General features: G+C 45.7%; 1 protein-coding gene across 4 annotated transcripts in view; it reads right to left on the bottom strand.

Annotated features, from left to right (window-relative positions):
- The window catches only part of DENND1A (DENN domain containing 1A), a 2,718,319-nt gene that overhangs the window by 642,410 nt on the left and 2,054,442 nt on the right, over window positions 1–21,467 (bottom strand). For all 4 annotated transcript variants that reach the window (XM_069609457.1, XM_069609459.1, XM_069609458.1 and 1 more), the window contains exons 15-16: window positions 18,626–18,713; window positions 2,373–2,413 (exon numbers count right to left, since the gene is read on the bottom strand). In XM_069609457.1, coding sequence (XP_069465558.1) covers window positions 2,373–2,413; window positions 18,626–18,713 — 129 coding nt within the window. The remainder of the gene's footprint in view (window positions 1–2,372; window positions 2,414–18,625; window positions 18,714–21,467) is intronic.

Genomic DNA, 21,467 nt, shown 5'->3' with positions numbered 1-21,467 from the left:
GAAATTAGCTTTCAGAGACTCCAAGTCTGGGGGACACTTTGCTTTCAACACCTTAAAGGAAGGCCATATTGTATTTCCGTTATGAACAATTGGGATGCACAAACCAGTCTTTGGGGGAAGTCCTTTGTGAAGTTTGCCCTGAGACCCAGCATTTGTCCTTGGCTGAAGGGAACTTGCAGATTGCCTTTTTCTAACATCAGCCTTTATTCTTTGACATACTTTGTGGTTTACTGATCAGGGTTCACTATCCTTTTACAACGATGGATTTCTTCTTTCTTTTCACACAGCATTTTTTTTCCAAAGATGACTGCTGAAAGTACAGGGCTGTTTCTTTCAGTCATTAATAAAATACACTTAATTCTCTGCTATTTTTCTGCTGGAATGTGGCTCTGACAGAGTGCACCCCGTTTCAGTGAAAAATACTGCATTCATGTATCAGCCAGCAAAGTGATGTGCATTTCCAATCTGCACTTGGATTACATTTTGGTTTTCTCTGGATTTCAACTGCAGAAGGACACCCACATAGTCTACCTAAATAGGCCTCTTTTCAATGTGCACATTTCTAAATACTGGCAAGTCCTTTTCCCTGTGGGCCCTTCAGCTCTGTTGGTTTGGGGCCTTTGATTACACCCCACACTCTCTCATTGCTATAAAGCCCAGAAGGAGGCCAATGGTGACAGAGGAATTTCCATTACCCATTGAGACGAGACTAATATGAACTCTCCTACTTCTATTGACTGAGAAATTAGGGAGATCTAGCAGAAAGAGGGTTGCAAGTCAGGGTGAGAAATCCGGGCCTGACCCAATTGCTCCTCTAAATCACAATACATATCACTTTGTTTTGATGCATACTACTAGTTTCATGCAACCCGCTTGACAGGGGTCTGCTATTATAAAGCTACACAGTGGAGCAGCAGCACTCTGTCCACATTTGTCAGCAGAAAACAAGGATTTGAGGTGGATTACAGGGGAGAAAAGAAGGGTGATAGGGGAGACAGTGTGCTGCCTGCTGTACGGCAGCGGCAGATGAGTGGTCATGCCGAAAGCACTGACAAGTAGCAGCAGAGTGACCTAAACAAGACAGCAGGGGCTCACAACCAATCAGTAGTGCACACTGAATGTCAGTACAGGGTGGACTTAGGTTAGGGTTTGCAAATAAAAGATGTTATTCTTATCCAATTATATGGTACTCAGGTTTACACACTAAGAATAAAAGGCAGAAAGGACCCCAATTCAAATATATACATGCAGGTTTCATAAAGATAGCTGGAGTTCTACATATATATAACAAACCCACCGCCCCCGTGGCCACTGCTCTCCAACTCTTTCTCACTGTTTATTTTAAATTGTTGTATAGCGCTCCATAGCTTGGTAGCTAGGTTTGTATCATACAAACATATATATGTACATTCACAGTTTAATATTTTCTCTTTTGCTGCCCAACAGTGACCTGCCTGCTAAATCACTGTTAAGTGTGGCAGTTAATGAAGACACATCACTGCCGACTTTTCTCAATGATTTACTTGATTCACACTATTGTAAAACACATGATCACAGAGTTGTCAAATCAAGTTGTATTGTCATTGTTAACACGTGTCATTTTGGATTCCTGTGTAGTTTAGAAATATAGAACTACAAGTACCAGAATGCAATATTTTGTGAGTTTGAAACCCAGACTGGTAGATTGTTTCAAACCGGGCAAGGAGCAACCTCAGAGCCTGACCAGTGAGTTAGACTACTTTCAAGACTTGGACACACCTAGGAATATGTGTATACCATTTGAAGTTCTAGAAAAGAGTGTAACAAGTTTTTGCACAGCAAACAAGCAAATACGCATTCCCTTTATCTGGTAGTAACAGCAATAAATACAGCTGTGCTGTGGGCAGAAAGGAAGGGTCGGCCGAGGGGCAATGAGTGTGGGCCCTGCCCCCAAGGGCACAACCAGTCTACCCCACTGTCATGCATTTCATAATAAATTGAGGAAATTGCTACAGATGTAAATTAGAAAAGAACAGACATGCAAGAATGTATAATGCATTAAAAGCATGCATCAAGAAAAAAGTATATATTGCCACGTCGTGAAAAATGTGTGAACATTAAATTACAACCCAAGAGATTTCCAAACAAAGCACAGTAACAACAAAGCAGACAAAACAACAAGGGATAGCGTTAAAGGTGAACATGCGCACTGTGATGCAACGACACTGTGCTTCACAGATGACATCTTATCAATCAACTATGATACAATAAATGTAACAAATATTAACGTGCAAAGTGCTATGTAATTACACACATGTAACAGGGGTTCTCATTTGGTTGGGGAAATCGTTGCATGCATGTTACAGACCGTCCTCTCTGCCTGCTTCACTTACCCGCACTGTGAAGAGCCACTGGTGATACAGCGTATCGCTTCCTAGGAAGGAAACACACGCAATTACATGTCATCCATAGCACAGCATGGCAGGCTAGATTTAGAAGTCATTTATTTCTTTTCAAACAGTCCTTTACGGATCTCACTCTTCCGCTTAACCAGTGCTGCAAAATGACCCTTTTGCAGAAACACACATTGTTGTGGCACTTTGGATGGAAGCAGGCACAGCACCGTGCAATTCCATTCGTAATGCTTTTGGTATTCTATCAATGAGGGTCTTGTGAACCTTTGAAACAATGAGCTGTGTTTATTTTTTTCAATCCCAGCGATTAGAGGCAGGTAAAACATTCAGTAATGTTTACATTAAATATTTCTTAGAAAGTGAACAAATGTTCATTTAATTTTAGATATCTCGCCATACTGTGCTAACTTTTCAGGTGCCATATATTGGACATGTTCCCATTTAATTATGCCCACCTTTGTGGCTTACCACTAGGCTATGTAGTGTTTAGAAGTAGATAAAAGCGGGAGCTTGTGTTGTTGCTCGTCTGCATCTCGTAGCCTCCTCCTCCTAAAGAATCCCCAGGAATACTACGACCACTTCCCTATCCGAAGGTCGCAGTATTCCCAGTGGTTTTCTTGCTGCACCAGAAATTCCAATTTAAGGAAGGGAAATGTCGTTCTTTTGCACCCTCCCTCTGCCAACTGCTTTAGGAAGCTGAAAAGGTATAGTCATAGAATTGAATGCCAAAGCATCAAATGCCTTACCATCTAAACATACAAGCGGAACGAGAGAAAAAACACACACACACACACACACACACACACACACCCACCCCCCCCCTCCCTCCCCCTCCCTCCCTCTGGCAGACTCGATTACAAAAGTGGCAAGTCTGCCTCTGCGGGCAGTTCGAAATGAATATTAAAGAAAGGAAACTCTTGAAAAACGTCCTCGTGGGGAAGAGAATCATTAAGGGGGTTTAAGGAGAACCAATGTGTTCAAACTTTCAATGGGCAATCCTAATTTTCCTACAAAGGAGGGACAAGAAATCACAATGTCCGAGAATGGAGAGGAAGAAAAGCCCCAGGACCTAGGAAGGGTAGATGAGGAACCCCCCTGTCCCAGAAAGGAAGGACAAGAAAGCCCCATGTCCTAGAACAGCGGTACAGGACATTGCCATGTTCTACAATGGCAATACCGGACAGTAGCATATCCTAGAACGGCAGTACAGGACACTGCCATGCCCTAGAAAGGCAGTGCAGGACATTGCCATGCCCTAGAATGGCAGGCAGTACAGGACATTTCCATGACCTAGAAAAGCAGTGCAGGACATTGCCATGTCCTTGAATGGCAGGCAGTACAGGACACTGCCATTGTCCTAGAATGGCAGTACAGGACATTGCCATATCCTAGAATGGCAGGCAGTACAGGACATTGCCATATCCTAGAAAGACTTTACAGGACATGCCATGTTCTACAACGGTGCTACAGGACAGTGCCATGTCCTAGAAAGGCAGTGCAGGACATTGTCATGCCCTAGAATGGCAGGCAGTACAGGACATTGCCATATCCTAGAAAGACTTTACAGGAAATTGCCATTTTCTACAACGGCGCTACAGGACAGTGCCATGTCCTAGAAAGGCAGTGCAGGATATTGCCATGTTCTACAATGGCTATACCGGACCGTAGCATATCCTAGAACGGAAGTACAGGACATTGCCATGTCCTAGAAAGGCAGTGCAGGACATTGCCATGTCCTAGAAAGGCAGTGCAGGACATTGCCATGTCCTAGAATGGCAGGCAGTACAGGACACAGCCATTTACTAGAATGGCATGCAGGACAGTGGCATGTCCTAGAAAGTTGGGTCAGGACATCCCAAAGTCCTGGACAGGGAAACAATGCACTTGTAAAAGGAGACAGGACAGACCCATATCCTAGAAAGGAGAGGCAGGAAGCTGTGAGCTATGGAAGAGGAACGTGCATTAGTGATTTCATGTGTAGAGACGAAGAAAATGAAGTGAATTCAGATAAAATGACTGCATGAATATTGGCACACATGTACCTGACTGTACATGCCTGAATCAACCTGGAGGCCCTTGGACAAGCCTGGAATGGGAACTCAGTAGTTCAATTAAAGGACTCGAGTCTCCTGAAAGCGGTTTGTAATTTCGACAACACTCCACCTGGGATTTACCCTGTGTGGTGCCATTAAACAGTAGCCCATAAGCGCTGAGGGCATTGTGGCTTCCGCCCTTTTGAAAACAGACAAGCCATCACTCCTACGGTACAGTGCCTAGAAGCTTAGCAATGGTGCAACATTTGTACAGCATTTGCCCACTTTGTCACATCTTGGCAGTTCCTCTGAATCTTTAGTCCTTTCCTGGTTTACTTCAAAGAAGCATTTCTGACAATTATTCAAATAGCAATTTGTCAGAAAAGCTGCCATGTTCTTATAGAAGATGTGAAAACGGCGAGGTATATCTTCTGTGCACCGAATTTAGACCACAGCTACAGACCACGATGCGAATGATTTAAGAAAGAAGGAAAGGAAGGGGTGGCGAGTTAGAGGCGCTCACGGAGTCACTGGAGGCTGGGTTGCTTTGGCTGCCAGCCGATGTACCACGCAGGAAGGAACAGGATTCCCCCGGGCTCAATATCGCTAAGAGACACGGCCCAACCATGACCACCAACACAGTGGCGTGTCCAGTATCTTTAGACTGGGGTGGCCCAACTGTGGCACCGACGTATGTAGGGGTGGCATGAAGTACGAGCACACACACACATGATGATCAGTGTTTAGGATAGTGGGGTGGCACCTGGGTTGGCACGCGCCACCCCAGGCCACTCCCTGGACACGCCTCTGCACCAAAAACAGTGCTGCATGCAGAATAATAAAAGGGAACTACAAGTCCAGTAACCCAGCTGCCGAAACTACAAGGATCCTGGAAAACACATCAAAACTCAAGGAACATGCCTGAGTAAATGTTTCCACAAGTTATTCCGGGCAAACCCACATTCTGTGTTTTAATAACACATCGGCACACGATGACAGGACCAAAAACTAATTTATAACTTCACCCAGCACCATCAAGAGAGAATTTATTTATTTAAAATTATATAGCGTGCAAACAGCCCATGGGCATGGAGGCGCTGTTACATCCAAAGTGCTTAGTTACATGTTGCATCAGGGTCGCCTTTGTAATCAATACAGGTTAGTTACATACATACATAGTACATTTTCTGACAAGCAGTATATGTGACAGATAGTATCAGGAGAAGTTGATGAGATGAATAGTAGCGTCTTAACCGCTTTGCAGAAGGCGATGTGTGAATATTTTCCTATAAGGGCTGGAGGAAGGGCATTCCAATGCTGGGCTGCAAGGTAGGGGAAGCTGGCTCCACCTGCTCTGACTCTCTTGATTCTGGGAACTGTTAGCATGTTGAAGTAGGGAGTTCTGATTGGTCTGGTGGACGTGGATCGGTGCATTCTTTGGTGTAGGTAGGGAGAGGCGGTTTGGTGGATGCATTTGTAGGTCAAAACGTGGGTCTTGAAGAGGATGCGCTCTCTAATGGGTAGCCAGTGTGCCCGTTTCCTGGCTGCTGTGATGTGTTCTGTTTTGGGGATGCCTAATGCTGCAAGGAGAGCGCTGTTCTGGATAACCTGCAGCTTCTCCATGTTTTCTGTTGAGTGCGTAAGAAGAGGGCATTACAGTAATCAAGTCTTGACCCCGTTACAGCACTGGCAATGGTTAGGCAGTTTTCCTTGGAAAAAAAAAGGTCTGGCTGCGTTAAGAAGTTTAGCTTGATATGCAGCCGCAGAGGCAATGGCGTTGACTTGCCTGGTCATGGAAAGGTTTTGGTCTAGGTATACTCCAAGTGTTTTCACTGAGGCGGAGATTGGGATTAGGATGTTATCAACAGTGAAGTGCTTGAATTGGGAATTGAGATGCTTTAGGGCTTTGGTGGACCCAATTATGAGGAGCTCAGTTTTGTCACTGTTGAGACACAGTCCGTTCATGGTCATCCATGCTTGGATATTTATGTATATGGTGTTGGTGGCTTTAGCGTCTGATTCATAGTCACCTGTCACTGGGAGGAGGACTTGCGTGTCATCCGTGTAGTTCAGGTAGGAGATACCTAGTGAGTCCAGGATGTACAAGAGGGGCTTTGTAAAAATATTGTAGAGTGTGAGCGAGATGCAGGACCCTTGAGGCACACCGCATGAGATGATGGTAGGACAGGCGGACGCTAGGTCGGAGAAGACTTGCATGGACCGGCCTTGTCGGAAGAATGTGATCCAGGCAGCAGCATTTGGTGAGAAGTTTGCTATCGTGGTCAGGTGGTGGCAGAGGACTCTGTGGTCGACGAGGTCGAATGCCGCAGAAAGGTGCAGGTACTCCACAGGGTTGCCTAAGTCTCTTGCCTCACCCATTTGATTTTTAAGATCAAGTAAGGCTGTCTCAGTGCCGTGGCCTGGCAAGAACCCGGATTGTCTCAGAATTGACACATTAGGGCGCCCCTTTCATGAGTAAACAATGGGGCATAGAAACCAATAAATCTGTAAAGTGGATACGTGAATAATTATTATGCAAGGCCAAATCAGAACGGGGACCTTCATAGGTCCTAGACTGGGCCAATTCAAAGTACACATAGAAGACAGACCACAGCCTTGTGGGCATAAAAGCAGCTATAGGCAGTCTTTTGTTCTCTTGTGCCTCTACTACTGCCTGGAAGGTAAACTGCTGCCTGACACACGTGAGCCTGGGACGATTATAGAGTCAGAAGCTTGAGACCCCAGCACTGTACTGTGACTCAGAGAAGGGGAAGGTTCCACCTGTAAGAAACTGCACATTCAGCTTGAGCTTTTAAAGCAGAAACCTTGGCATCTGGGGCCTGCGAAAGAAACGGCCAAGAAGAGGTGTCTTTTGGGAAACTGAGTCCTAAGCAAGTAGACGAAAAGGAAGTGAAATCTGGTGAACAGGACATCCGACGAATCCTGAGAGTTGGTAAAAGTGCAATCATGGTGAAAAAGATGCCAGGAACATCCTGAAAATTGGTTAAAATGAAGACCTTGTGAAAAAGACGCCAGGGAAACCTTTGAGAGTGGAGAATCTTGGTGAAATATACATGAGGACCCTCAGAAGAAACCTTGCAATAAATAAAGCATATGGTACTGTGAGTACTCCCGAATTGAGGACGAGGATATTTATTGTTGTGGGTAATTTTGCTAGATTAGGGCTAGACATTTTAGTAATAGGCTTTGTCTCTTTCCTTTGACGAAGGACTTTTGCACGTTACTGTTTGGATAGAATATGTTAGTCGGGTGGTTAACAGACTTCATAAGAATAGGTTTGGAGCCTTTCAGTTGGCCATCATTCTTGTACTATGTTTTCAATAGAGCAGGGTGGGTCTTGAGGGACCAGGACGGCCTAAGATTAGGTATTTGGGTTCCTTGGTTTTGAGATTGCCTTCGTGGTTTAGAGAGCACCTCACGTTGTATTGATCCATTCTTGACCGTGTTTGATAGACGTCCCCTTTTTGGTTTTAGTGATTTCCCATAGACACAACGGGCATTTATCCACCTCATCCCCAAGGAAGTAACCATTAATAAAGGCTTTGTTACACACGATTGCATCTGCCTCGCTTATGTCATTTTTTGGTTTGGTAAAGAAATGCCATCACCATAATGTGCACACTTTGCACGAAAGAGGAGCGGGTTGGTTGCGGAAATGTGTCTGAGTTAGTAGCTACTACCAGTAAGGTAATGGTTGTGCATTTCTAAAATGACGTTTCAAAATCACTGTGGTTGCAAGGAAGCAAGTTTAGCAGCCACAGTACGAGAACTTGAAAAGCTGCCACCTGGGTTCTCATGAGAAGTGGATCAACTGATCCAAGGGATCTGCCATGGAGTGTCGGTGGAAGCTTTAGGCTGGCACAGAGATTTAGAGGACCTGAAGTTTCACCCTTTTTTTGCAACTGGTAAGTGTGATGGTGTCAACGTCCCTTAGTCAGATATCAAAGCGAGAGCGATGCAGCCTTCTGTATGCCTTGCAGCTGTGAAAGAAATAGGAGCCAATACAAGGGACCTGATTTTACATGTACTCGGGACGATCTACTAACAATGCTATCACTCCTTTAACCCTTTAGGGGAACTCAAGTAAGGGATGAGATTCCTCAAAATGGAACAAGCCTGTCTGGACAGTTGCTAAAGACCGTGGGGCCACTGCAACTCCTGCAGCACACACAGAAAAGATTGAAACCTACACAAGCTCAGATTTTGAAGGGTTTAGGGTTCATTTCTGGGAACTCTCCTAGGCAAAAGGATCAACAAAGGACTAGAGACTGTCAAGAGAGGTGCACATGGGATTTGTTAGAAACAACAATGTGGTGGGAGTAAGTCCTAAGAGGAGAACTCGCCAAAACAGCGATGGGTCTCAAAATGAGCATCAGCAGATGCTTGTGAAGAGCAGTCAGTGCGAGGCATACTTCAGCCCCAGTCTAAGAAAGGATTGCGGTCCTAAATCGAAGTTGCGAAATTCTGCGTTCAAAGTTCATTACCCTGTGCATTTCTAACAAACCGATGCTCATGGTTGAAACGTCTTCTGTGATTATTGTGACAAAAGTTACCATTCTGGGCCCAGATGACAGTTCAATTCTATATCAAGAACGAAGGCTCACATTATGCTTCTCTTTCTTTAATCAAAATTCGTAAAGAAAGTTCAGCAGCAGGATATTTTCTATGTACCTGAGCGCAGCAGGTAATATGCATAAAGAAGGTACACTTAAAAATATAGTAAAACACAATACATATGAAAAAACATAAACACATTAGACCATGCCTAATAGTCTCTGGGGAATAACAAGAACTCAACTTCCCAGATGACTTCACTTAAAGTTCATTCAGAGGTCAGTAACATGTGACCTTAGTCCTCCAATAGCTATGCAGGTCTCCTCATAAACAGTCCTGAATATGATGTAACTTCCTCTTTCTTTGCTGCTCACAGCAAGAAATAAGTACATTCATAGTCAGCACTGTTTAGGAAGTGACTAGATTGTTATGTATATTATTATTTACATTATTATTATGTGAATTTCAATGTCAATATCGTTCAATTGATGTGTTTGCTACAGTTTTTGCTTATCTGTCGTTCCATCCCGCTTCGGCTGCGTGATTCATTTCATTGTTCCTCCTTCGACGCCAGCTGCTTCCTGCTGGCGTCTAAGAGTGTGCATATTAGTACGCACGCGTTCGACCCGGCGTTAGAGATTTTCTCTTCTTTCAGCGTTACAGCTGATTGGGAATCTGCCCTGGCGCTTGCGTTCGCTTCTCCGGCCCAGCGAATTCCCCACAGGGCTCGAGGAAGCCAGAACAGCTGAGGCGCACACGCTGCGCCGTCCGAGATCCACCAGGGGGAGCTCCTGCTCTCCCTGATCCTTTTTTCTATTTCCCGGCGCTCGCGAACGCATTTCCGTTGCAGATTTCAACGGATTTGCGATCGCAAGCGCCGGAGATTCTACTGCATTAAGTTGCACTCTTATATGTTTATATATTTTAATATATTTAAAAAAGGTAAGGGAAAATAGAGAAGAGCAAAGGCAATGCAAGAGCCTTATAAGCAGCATCATCGCAACTGCTCTAACTATACTAGTGGGCTACAGAGAAGGTGTCCAGTGAGCCCAGATAAGTGAATAAAAAAAAAATAGAAAAAAAGGAGGTGAGAAAGGTGCTTATTCTTGACAATGGCAGCACAGTACTCCCTTCAATCAGATCAGGCTTGGTGCGAGTCTGAGGGAGATACTTGCTATATTGATGAAGTGGCAATGGCAAATAGCCTGCAAAAAGTGCTGGGATCTTCAGTTGAGACCAGCATTAAAAAGGCAGTAACTGACATGCTCCTACCGATCCAGCAGTGTCCGGATACTATGGAGGAGCACATGCGAGAAGCCTCTCAACTAGGGAAAAAAAAGACCCCAAAAAGGGAGCACCTTACAGAAGGGGGATGTAATCTCGCTAGCAAGAGCAGAAGCTCTCCGACAACCCCCCCCCCCCCCGAGCCAGCCTGAACCTACCACTGCTGCCGTATCGGACGCCTTCTCCAGGCTAAAGAAAGCCTTTATGGATAGGAATGGAACCTTTCCCATGATGGACCCTCTTACCCCGGGGAGGACAACAGGGGTACTAGACCCTCAAGCCCGGAGGGAGATAGACCGTGCATGGAAGACGACCAGAACAGAAGCGTATAAGACGCAGATCACTCTTACACCTCCTCTGATGAGGACATTCAGATCGTGGATTCAAAGCCCTCAGGCTCGGGGATTGTGGCAGCCCCCCTCCCCAAGAAAACAACCAGGAATCAATCCCCTTCAAAGGGAATGTTCACACCCAAAGACCTAATACATCCCAGATCCACTCACTGGGAGCCGTCTTCCAGGACAACAAAATACATCTTTACCAGGCTACACAAGCCCGTCGATAAAGAAGTAAGAGCCAGACTCCGGGCCGAATGCCCCCGTCCAGAAATTCTAGACAAAGTGGCTTTAACCCCAGAGCTAGACTCTAAAATGATCACATGTTTGGCCAAAAATGTGAAGGACCCTAGCAAAGGCATAGATCGTGCCTGGAAGTCCTGTAAGGACAAGGTACTGGACGTTACTGGTCCACTGGCGAAGATCTTGGACCTGGCTGAAGCAGCCATCGACACAGCTGACCCCATTGACCCAGTGATTCTCTCGGGTTGGGCCCAGCGGGCCATCTGCCTACTGGGGAATGCCAGTTGTGCTATATCAACTGAGCATCGTAAAGGTATCCTGTTTAAAATAGCCAACAAGTTGAGCGAGCTAGCGGACACAGAGTCAGGTGCCGCTGCTCAGGGCCTGCTTTTTGGGGATCCTTTCATGAAGGAGATGTCGAAATGTGTCAGTACCTTGACCGCATTGGACAAAGCTCAAGCCTCCATCAAGAGAGCCTTTGCTTCCAAAATTTTCTCCAGGGCCGGACGAGGTCGAGGTCACTCCTCCGGCCGTTATTTTTTCGATAAAAGACCTCAACACAGAGACCAGCATAACACCTGGCAAGAGCGCACTGACACCTTCTTTCCTTCAAGAGGACGTGGAAGAGGGTGTACTTGGAGAAGAGTGGCTAAATACCCAGCCCAGCAACAATCCTCAGGTCAGTGTACTCATAACAGCGCCTGTGCCCCAAACCCCTATAGGGGGGAGGCTAGCTATCTTTGCGAAAGCTTGGGATACCTTATCGGGAGATGCCTGGGTCAGGGACACAGCTCACAGTCTGCGCTTAGAGTTTTTCGCACAGCCCGTCCAACTCTGTCACCCTGCCCCTATAGTGATGTCCAAAATAGATCAAATAGCCTCAGACAGCGAAATACACAGCCTATACCAAAAGCAAGCGATTTGCCCCTGCTCAAGTCAAGGAGGTTTCTTCAGCCCCATATTTCTGGTACGCAGAAAACAGAAAGTGCGGCCAGTAATAAACTCAAGGGCACTCAACGAGTTCATCGTTTACCGCCATTTCAAGATGGAAGGAATACATATGCTCAGGGAAATCCTGAGACAGAACGATTAGCTCATGCGCCTAGACCTAAAGGATGCTTACCTCACTGTGCCCATTCACTAGGCACACGTAGGTTATCTGAGATTTTGATGGAGACAAAAAGACTAGGAGTTCACAAGTCTATCTTTCGGGCTCTCTTCAGCACCATGGGCTTTTACCAAACTTCGAAGGCCATTAGTAGCTCATCTAAGAGAACAGGGCGTCCGACTTATAATTTATTTGGACAACATCATCTTCATGGCTCAGTCACAACAGCTAGTTCAGCGACAGACCAGGCTAGCCATAGACTTACTACACAGCCTCGGCTTTATCATTAACTGGGAAAAATCAATTCTTCATCCATCCAGGAACCTGGAGTTTCTAGGGTTCATGGTAGAAACTCAGAACTCTCAACTCCGCCTCCCAGTAGCCAAGATTCACTCCACCAGACGGGTGATCCGCAGACTCCTGATGAGGAGTCTCTTTTCTGTTTGGGAGCTAGCGAGAGTGATAGGTTTGCTATCCTCCTCCATCCAGGCGATATTTCCTGGTCCCCTTCACTACCGAGAATTACAGAGACTGAAGGGGCAACACTTAAGGCACAGCCTTTCTTACTCTCGATGCCTGACACCATTACCTCAGGCAAGAAAAGAGCTCAACTGGTGGCTCACTCACATGGAAGCCTGGAACGGCAGAGCCATCTTCGGGTCCACCCCAGATATCGTTATCGAGTCAGATGCCAGTTGCTCAGGTTGGGGAGCGAGATGCGGCTCTGTCGCCACGGGAGGAACTTGGTCTCCTTAGGAGCTGGAGATGCATATCAACTGCTTGGAGCTCCTTGCGGGCTCTTTCACAGTCCGCTCTTTTGCCAGAGGCAGAGCAAGTTGTTTTATCTTGCTGAAAATGGACAACATTTCTGTGGTATGATACATCAATCATCTAGGTGGCATTTCTGTTTAGAACATCAGATTTCAGTCACAGTGGAGTATCTCCCTGGCCTCACAAATGTGGTAGCAGACTGATACTCCCGTCACTCCACAGATTACAGTGACTGGGGGCTCGACAGGGAAGTCTTTCTCCGCCTCCAAAGAGTTTGGGGCCCTATGTCCATAGACCTTTTTGCTTCCAGGCTCAACACCCAGCTACCAGTGTTTTACAGTTGGAGACCGGACCAAGCAGCAACTGCGACAGACGCATTCCTGCAACAGTGGACCCAGGGAATCCATTACGCCTTTCCCCCGTTCACCATGACAGCGAGGACCCTGGCGAAGGCCCGTCAGGAGCACACAGATCTGGTCCTCATAGCGCCGGTCTGGACCTCTCAGACCTGGTATCCAGTTCTTCTGGAACTTTCTTCGGATTTTCCAATCCTTTTACCCCAGTTTCCAAATCTCCTACTGGATCCTTCAGGGCAACATCATCCCCTTGTCCTCAGCGGATCTCTGACCCTAGCGGCCTGGAGGATTTCAGGTCAAGATGGAAAGTACCCGGCATGTCACGCATGGCGGTCAGCCTTATTGAGTAAAGCTGGGCCCTGCTACCCTTAAGAGGTATTCCAACTCTTGGAACGCCTGGAGTGTCTGGTGCTGAAGGAAAGAATTACATCCAGTTTCAGCACCTATAGAGGAAATCCTGAATTTCCTAGCTTCCCTGGTTGAAAGAGGTTTCGCTTACAGGACGGTTAAAGCCTATCGTTCAGCCATTTCCACTGGTCACGACCTTGTTCAAGGGATTTCAGCAGGAGAGCATCATCTTGTTTGCAGATTACTCAAGGGCATTAGACTTACAGTCCCGCCTCCGTCCCGCTACGACAAGCACTGGGATGTTAACAAAGTGTTAAATCTTTTTCTGTCATGGCTGCATAACGAGGAATTATCACGTACGGCCCTATCCAGCAAACTCACTACCCTGCTCTGCCTGGTCTCTTGCAGGAGAGTCTCTGACATCAGAGCTCTCAGTCTAGCGGCCAGGACCTTTTCCCCTGATGGTATCGTGTTCCATATACACAAGAGGATGAAATGAAACTCTAGGGTGATTTCTTATCCCGCCTTTAGAGACCCGCCCAAGCTTTGCTTGGTTAAATGCTTGAAGGTTTACGAAGAAATGATAGCCGCGCTTAGGACCTCTCCTAATGGGCAGATATTGATAGCTCTGCATAAACCGCACAAGGCAGTTTCCTCTCCAACTTTAGCATGCTGGGTGCGTTGGACTCTAACTCAAGCAGGGATAAAAACCCTGCACTTTGGAGCCCACTCCGTGAGAGGAGCCATGGCTTCCAAAGCCTTTCAAGCCAGAGTTTGCCTAGAGGACATGATGAGGATGGCAGACTGAGCAAGCAAATCAATATTTAAGCAATTCTACCTGAAACCGGTAGAGCAGCTGGCATCTATCGTGGTAAGTAAGCTTTAAACAAGCATAATGTGAGCCTCCGGTCTTGACATAGAATAGAGATTTTCCATAATAACTTACTAGAAAGTCTTAATTCTATTAAAGACACGGAGGCCAGTATTATCCCACCTGGCAAGAGAAAGAGATATCAGCGCGTAACACGTTTAACAGTAATCATGTACATTGCTCTGCATTATTGGTGATCTGGAATTTGCATATTTTTTTCTCAATAACCCAATGATTTTCTCTCCCACCCTACAAAGGGGTCTAGGGTTGTCATACGCATGAATTAATTTTGGTTTTTTATCTATCTCTTGACAGCGCCTGCAGACAAGTCCACCTGACCTACAGCTCGACCTCGTTTTTTCTTCTATGAGACGGCTACAGTTACTACTTACCAATTTATGGACAGCCAAGTTCGCAGCCTCGAAAGAGGAAATTACATCATATTCAGGAGTGTTTATGAGGAGACCTGCATAGCTATTGGAGGACTAAGGTCACATGTTAGTGACCTCTGAATGAACTTTAAGTGAAGTCCTCTGGGAAATGGAGTTCTTGTTATTCCCCAGAGACCATTAGGTCTAATGTGTTAGTCATGTTTTTTCATATGTATTGTGTTTTACTATATTTTTAAGTGCACCTTCTTTATGCATATTACCTGCTGCGCTCAGGTACACAAAAAATATCTTGCTGCTGAGCTTTCTTTACGAGTTTTGATTAAAGAAAGAGAAGCATAATGCTCGCCTACGTGTCTTTACTAGAATTAAGACTTTCTAGTAAGTTATTATGGAAAATCTTTATTCTACCCCCTCTTTGCCTGGTTGATTTTCAGGCAGCAGGCCTTACTGCCGCCCCCGCAGAGCCAAAGGCGGTTAGACGTCAGGGCTTCAAAAAGCACTCCTGGTTTGTGTTTTACATTTATTTTCCTGAAGCGCCAAGGCACACTCTAGTTCCTGGCTCGATACCTCCCTCTATGCATCTCTATGGGTCTTCAGGATTTTAGGGACCATCGGTCTCTCAGCGCCGGTAAACAAGGCTCTCTACTTCTCTAGCAATTGTACCCTAGCTGCACCGCAGCTCGGACTGTGCTGGGTTCACTGTCTGCCTCGCGGAACCCCCCGCCTCTTGCTTTTGGGCCCTTTTAGCTTGGCAAATATTCGTTTTTATGATTTGCACCTTTCTGCCCGCTGCATCCCATCTTTGACCCTACACCATCCCCAACCTTTCCCTACCTATGAGCTCTTCCTCATTCCTTTCTTCACTTCTTTTCTCCAGCCGCGTGCTGGCCCAGCTCTTCTCCTTTCCCCTCCTCTTTCCTTCTTCAAACTTCATACTTTCCCTTGATCTCTCTCCCACCTCTATCTCTCTCTACACATATATCTTTCTTCTTCAATCTCCTTCCAAACTTCCTCATTGTGGGCCAACCCATTCCACTGCCCTTTTTATATCCGTGCGAATGACGGGATTGGGACAATGAGAATTTGGCGTGGGCGTTAATGGCATTTGAAGAACAGGATTGAATGGTGACCACCGGGCCCGCCCCCGCCTAGATGTGCATAATAATGTGTATATTGCTCACCACAGTCTTTCAGGCCAAGACAGCAAAGTAGAACAACAGCTTGAAATCAAGTGACTTGTCATAGTGGCCTCATAATTCCACCATGGTTTTCCCAGATATGCGCAGGTGTCTCCAATCTCCCTCTGCCCCATCTGTAGACGGCTCCCATTTTGGCCTTGCTGTAGAGAATATCTGGAAAGATTACAATCATGTCCATGGTCTTACCTATGGACCAAGCTTGCTCGGAAACGTTTCCTCCAGCATCTTCTGTTACAATCGCAATCCAGGCTCATGTGGCGAGCTTTGCTCATCATTGTCAAAGCCTGAATATATCACATTGACTATGTCAGGGTAGATGTGGTGGACTAAGTGAAGAGGATGGGGCTGACTGGGAGATTTCCATATACCGCATCCTAAGTCAGCATCATGGAGCTGGTGTCTTTACCCATTCTCCAGCCTGTCCCTTGTAACCTTGGCACAGCACCAATACAAAAGTTGACAGCTCATAAGCAATCACTGGATACATTTGTTTTTACCTGACATGATGTTACAGATGACAAGTCATTAGTAAACTTGTTCATTGATAATCTGCGTCTCGGCCTGGCTTCACTTAGCTAATTATCATTGAGAAGTGTTTAATAGGTCACTTGTTTGGGATCCATTTATTTCTGTGCATCAATGTCCCCATCTTTAACCATAAAGATTCTAAACAGCGTCAAACTTCCAGAACAATAATCTGCAATAGCACAGTAGAGGAAGCTCTCGTGCTTGTTCCCTTTTGGGGTAGGTGAAATACTGTATGTTACAAAAGGATATCACTACGTCTGGGACACAGGCTCATCGATAGACTAGTCATTTTGGACAGTGATCATTTTATATTCTAAAATGGTTTTGCAATCTTTAAACGCAAGTCAGTTCACAGATGTAAATACGCATATCACATCAGACCATGGCACCAATGTCTCCTGGTCTGTTTAGTAGTCATGCAAGTGATGATAGATATAGGAATGTGTAGATATGGTGTCAGGGGAGATTAGAGAAGCATCATGTATTCAAATCAATGGACCAGGTAATTTCAATGGACCGGGTAAATGAATGGCACCCCTATCTTTGCCTTGATTAAGGCAACAGAAGTGTAGTCTCTGACTACACATCCTCAAAACAGATAGTAGCAAGGGCAGGGTTCTGCAACCTGCACCTGTCAAGGTGGTTTGGACTAGGACACGTTCATGATCCCTCCCAGTTAACAATGATCCCTCACAATTAACAATGATATGATATGGCATTTGTAACGCGCCTATACACAAGTGTTTCAAGGCGCGACGAGGCAGGGAGGGGGAACAAGGGGAGACAGACAAACGATCCTACTAGGCCAGGTGTCATTCAGATCGCGCAAGTGCATGGGTAGAGGGGACGGGAAAAAGTGCAAGGGGGAAAGGGAGAGGGGAAAGTGCAGTACAAAATGATTAGTAAAATACAAGATAAATAATAAGGGCCAGCTGGTGGCAAGTGCAGTATAAGTGCAGACAAGTGCTGGCAACGGGGGCTGTAGGGATACAAAGACAGTCCGGCAGTGCAGGGGTTGCCAGGGAGGCAGTGCAGGGGAGAGTGGCTGGGCCAAGGACAGAGATTGGTGAGTGGCCCAGTTGCTGATTCAGTACAGTTTCAGTGATTTAGCAGGGGAGAGGGGGAGAGAAAGCAGAAGCAAAGAGGAAGGTTTTGTGGTGCTTCCGGAACCTGAGATGGTTCTCCTCAAGTTTCAGGGAGGCAGGAAGGCTGTTCCAGAGGGAGGCCCCTGCTGCGGAGAGAGATCTCCCCCCAGCTCGTTGCTTGGAGAAGCGGCTGACCCTGAGGGAGTTGGAGGCGGATGAGCGAAGAGCTCGAGAAGGAAGATATTTAGGAAGAGAGAGTTGAAGGTATTTTGGCCCAAGGCCCCAGAAGACCTTGTGGACAATGCAGAGGGTTTTGAACTTAATCCTCGCAGCCACATGGAGCCAGTGTAATGATTTCAGTCCTGGAGAGATACGGTCCCTGGGCTTGAGGACAAGGACAAGTCTTGCAGTCCTGTTCTGGATGATTTGCAGCGGGCGTAGAGTAGAGTCAGGCAGATTTAGATAGAGGCTGTTACAGTAGTCCAGCTTCGAGAGAACCAGGGCTCTGGAGACAGTGAGCTACTGGGGGGAAGGAGAGGAAAGGGATTGTTTGTGCTGATGGGAGTTATAGTCCAAAACATCTGGAGAGCCAAAGTTTTCAGACCCCTGACCTAGGGCCACCCCGAACCCTTCAGAACCTTGCATGAGCCAACCCCAGAAATATTATGAACATCAAGACAACTCAGTGACATTCTTAATCTTTCTCACATTTCGGGGCTTAGTGACATTGCATACACAGTGTAATTAGACATATTACTTATTGGGCATGAGTGACTAGATTATCATCACTGGCTTTTTCTTCTGCAAAAGAGTGTTTCCTGTCTGTGATATAACAGCTGTGCACAAATTCAGTAATAAAAACAGTTAGCGGGAGACTGGCGCTTACAGTGAGGCAAATGCCATGACGGATTACTGAATGTGTGCTGTCGCACACACTTTGGCACTACATGCCATATACTGCCTACTACCATGTGGCACCGCCCCCAGTTTATCTGATACGCCGAATAGTTGGCTCTGTCAGACTGAAAATGAATAAAGAGCATCATAATTAATGCACATACCCCATAACCAAGAATTTGTGGCATTAAATGTAGCAGACCTTACCTGCATATTCCCCCATGTTGATTTCATCTTCAAAGACATCACTGAAACCATTTCCTGAATTCAACAGGTCAAGCCGCCCATCAATAAACTGAAAGGAAGATCAGATCACAGGGAATTGCGTTAAAAACGATTAAGTGTACCCTCTCTTAACCCTTTAATTATAACCTAAAGTATACTGGAGTATAACCAGTACATGAAATTCACAGGTGAACATAATGTGGCAGATGCAAATTGCTTTACAGACTTGCATTTGCCAAGTGTGCTTGCAAGTCTGGAAAACACCAGAATGCTGTTTTACACGATTGACAACAGTGAATCTATCAATTGTGAAGAAGTACTATTTATAGAGCTCATAGGGGATGATCAAGAGAAGCCGAACATAACACAGCGTGATCTTTGGTCGAGATAGAAAGTAGATCCCCAGGGCTTGCCTACCCTCGCCAACAGGGACAGGCATTGTCCCAAGACCCCACCGCTCAAAACCCGGAACCCTAGACTCTCCTGCACACCAGACTCCGATTGCAGCCACAGAAATGCACACAGCACATTGCATCCCACACAAGCAGTTCACTGGCCCACTTCTGGGAGAGAAAAAAATGGCCCATCAGTTATAGGATCTCAGTTGCACTGGGGCACTCACAGGCTATGTGTACACCAAGAATTGCCTGATAGTTTCACTTATAAGCGCAGAGGGAGATGGAGATGTGGAGCGGCACTGGTGCCATGCAACGTCCATCTGATCTTAGGATGCGTGGCCCTATTTAAGCTCTTGGCCAGCATCCTCAGAGCAAATCAAGTCAATTAGGAACCACAGGGTGCAGGAAAACTCTAAACATGGGAGTGACGAGAAAGGAAGGCAGGATTAAGGGACCCAGGATAACTGTTGGATTAAACCCTGTGGAGACCCCTAGGCAGTAGACATTTCGGTACCCCTTACGTGCCAAGATTATGGGTCTACTAAAGAGCGACGACAAACACTATTTACGCTTTATTCAAGAAAATGAAAGAATTCTTAAGTCTCAGCCAACAATTAGTAAAAGTGCCTGAACAAGATAGATTTGTTCTGTTAAATTAGATGGTGAATTTAATTGAATTTCATTATAACTCAGCTAACTACAGTAGCACAGACATCGGGTATATATACTCAGTGTTCTCGAAGCTTGTACCCGCGAATATTCTACTAGGGTCTGGAGTCGGCGGGAACTCTCGCAACACACTAACTCACAGAAAGCTTAGTTTCTGGACGTTTCTCATGCGCGCGCAGCACTCTAGTGGCATAACATTGAACAAAGTAATGTATGTGTTGGTCGCTAGATGGAGATGACCATCACTACTATACATTACACATAAGTAGTTTGCACTGATTCTTTTTAACAAATTGACAGCTGCAAGAAGAAGATGAACTTTTTTTTAAAGAGACAAACTGTTATGTGAATCTGACGTCTCTGATTTATGTACTTTAGTTGTTAATGGGTACATTGCATTAATACAGTATTTGCTCTACAGAGTCTTTAATGCAAAGTTTTCGTTTCTTTGAGTTCATTCATTTTTTTCCTATCTTTGGAAATTTAAGAAAGCTTGATTGTAATTTTATTTCAAGATAAATTCAATATTATTTTGGTCTGTTGTTGCGGGTCCCGTAAAAGGAGTGGGGCCCACAGGCCGGTGCCTACTTTGCCTAATTGGTAATCTAGGACCACCAGGACAATCCAAGCACGTGCACAACATAGGGGGAAGAACCCAGACTATACAACCCATTATAAAGCCTCTTAGGATAAGCTGGAATGTATTTATAGTGGTCTACAGATGCAAATATGGCACGAGAGCTTACTGGGCGCTGTAATTCAAGGTACCCCCTCCCCCCATCTCACTGCTTCCGTTTTCTACATTTTGATCTCTCATCGCATTTTGAACAATCATGTGTGGGGCTAGATGTGGGGGAGGGCGTGGCAAAGAAAGTGGCATCAGGGGCTTGGGTGAAAAATGTGGGAGATAGAAGGCTGGGGTCCTACAGAATGGGTGCCATAGCATGCTGTGAAACGTCCAGTGCAGTGAAATGGGATAGAATCCTTAACTCAGCCCCTAAGAGGCACTAGACAATGAGGGAAGCATCTTAAGTGAGCCCGCTGGGGGTCAGTCCTCTCGCGTATTGTGCCCAGCTTGGTTCAGCTAGTCGATAGAAGGAAATGGGTCTGGAAACCCAGGCTGTCTTGGGTCTGGAGTAGGCAAATATTACAGGACGTTCCAGCGATGTCAAGCAGTGGGCAAAGATATCTTCTACAATAAACCTGCGGGACATTTCCTCTGCCTCAAAGTGTACATCCTAACATTAGCAACAAGCTACCAACAAAATGTGGCCACCTCCTCCCACAGAGTGCCTGGCTATAAGGAGAATTTAAGGAGCTACCCCAGCCAACCTGCTTGTTATGGCTATTAATGTTTTTGTGTGGTGCTCAGACAGTCCTAATGAATTGTTCACCTTCGACCATCATTTATTACCCAATATTAGTGAATTGCCATCTATCATAGGTGAAGCTCAGGACTTCACCAAGATGGACCCAGCACCCCGTATTATCAAATAAAACTACATCTCCTAGTCAAGGGCAGCAAGAGTCTTCGTCGCACAAGTAAGAGTATTTTAATTTCAGTCAATGCCATTTGGCCTGTATTCGCCAACCCTATTTTTAAGAAAATTATTTAGAGGTTAGTTCAAGAGATTCCTCGTGTGCAGTGTTTCCATGACGAAATACCATAAGATCCTAGACACAAATTTAGCATATTATGCATTTGTAAGGGGAGGTGGGAATTATAGAAAGGGGGTGGTGGCTACCAAGGACGCGAA

The sequence above is a fragment of the Ambystoma mexicanum genome, chromosome 8 (genome assembly GCF_040938575.1).
Source record: "Ambystoma mexicanum isolate Mex_15411 chromosome 8, UKY_AmexF1_1, whole genome shotgun sequence".
Taxonomy (NCBI): domain Eukaryota; kingdom Metazoa; phylum Chordata; class Amphibia; order Caudata; family Ambystomatidae; genus Ambystoma; species Ambystoma mexicanum.
This window is presented reverse-complemented; position numbering and strand designations above follow the sequence as displayed.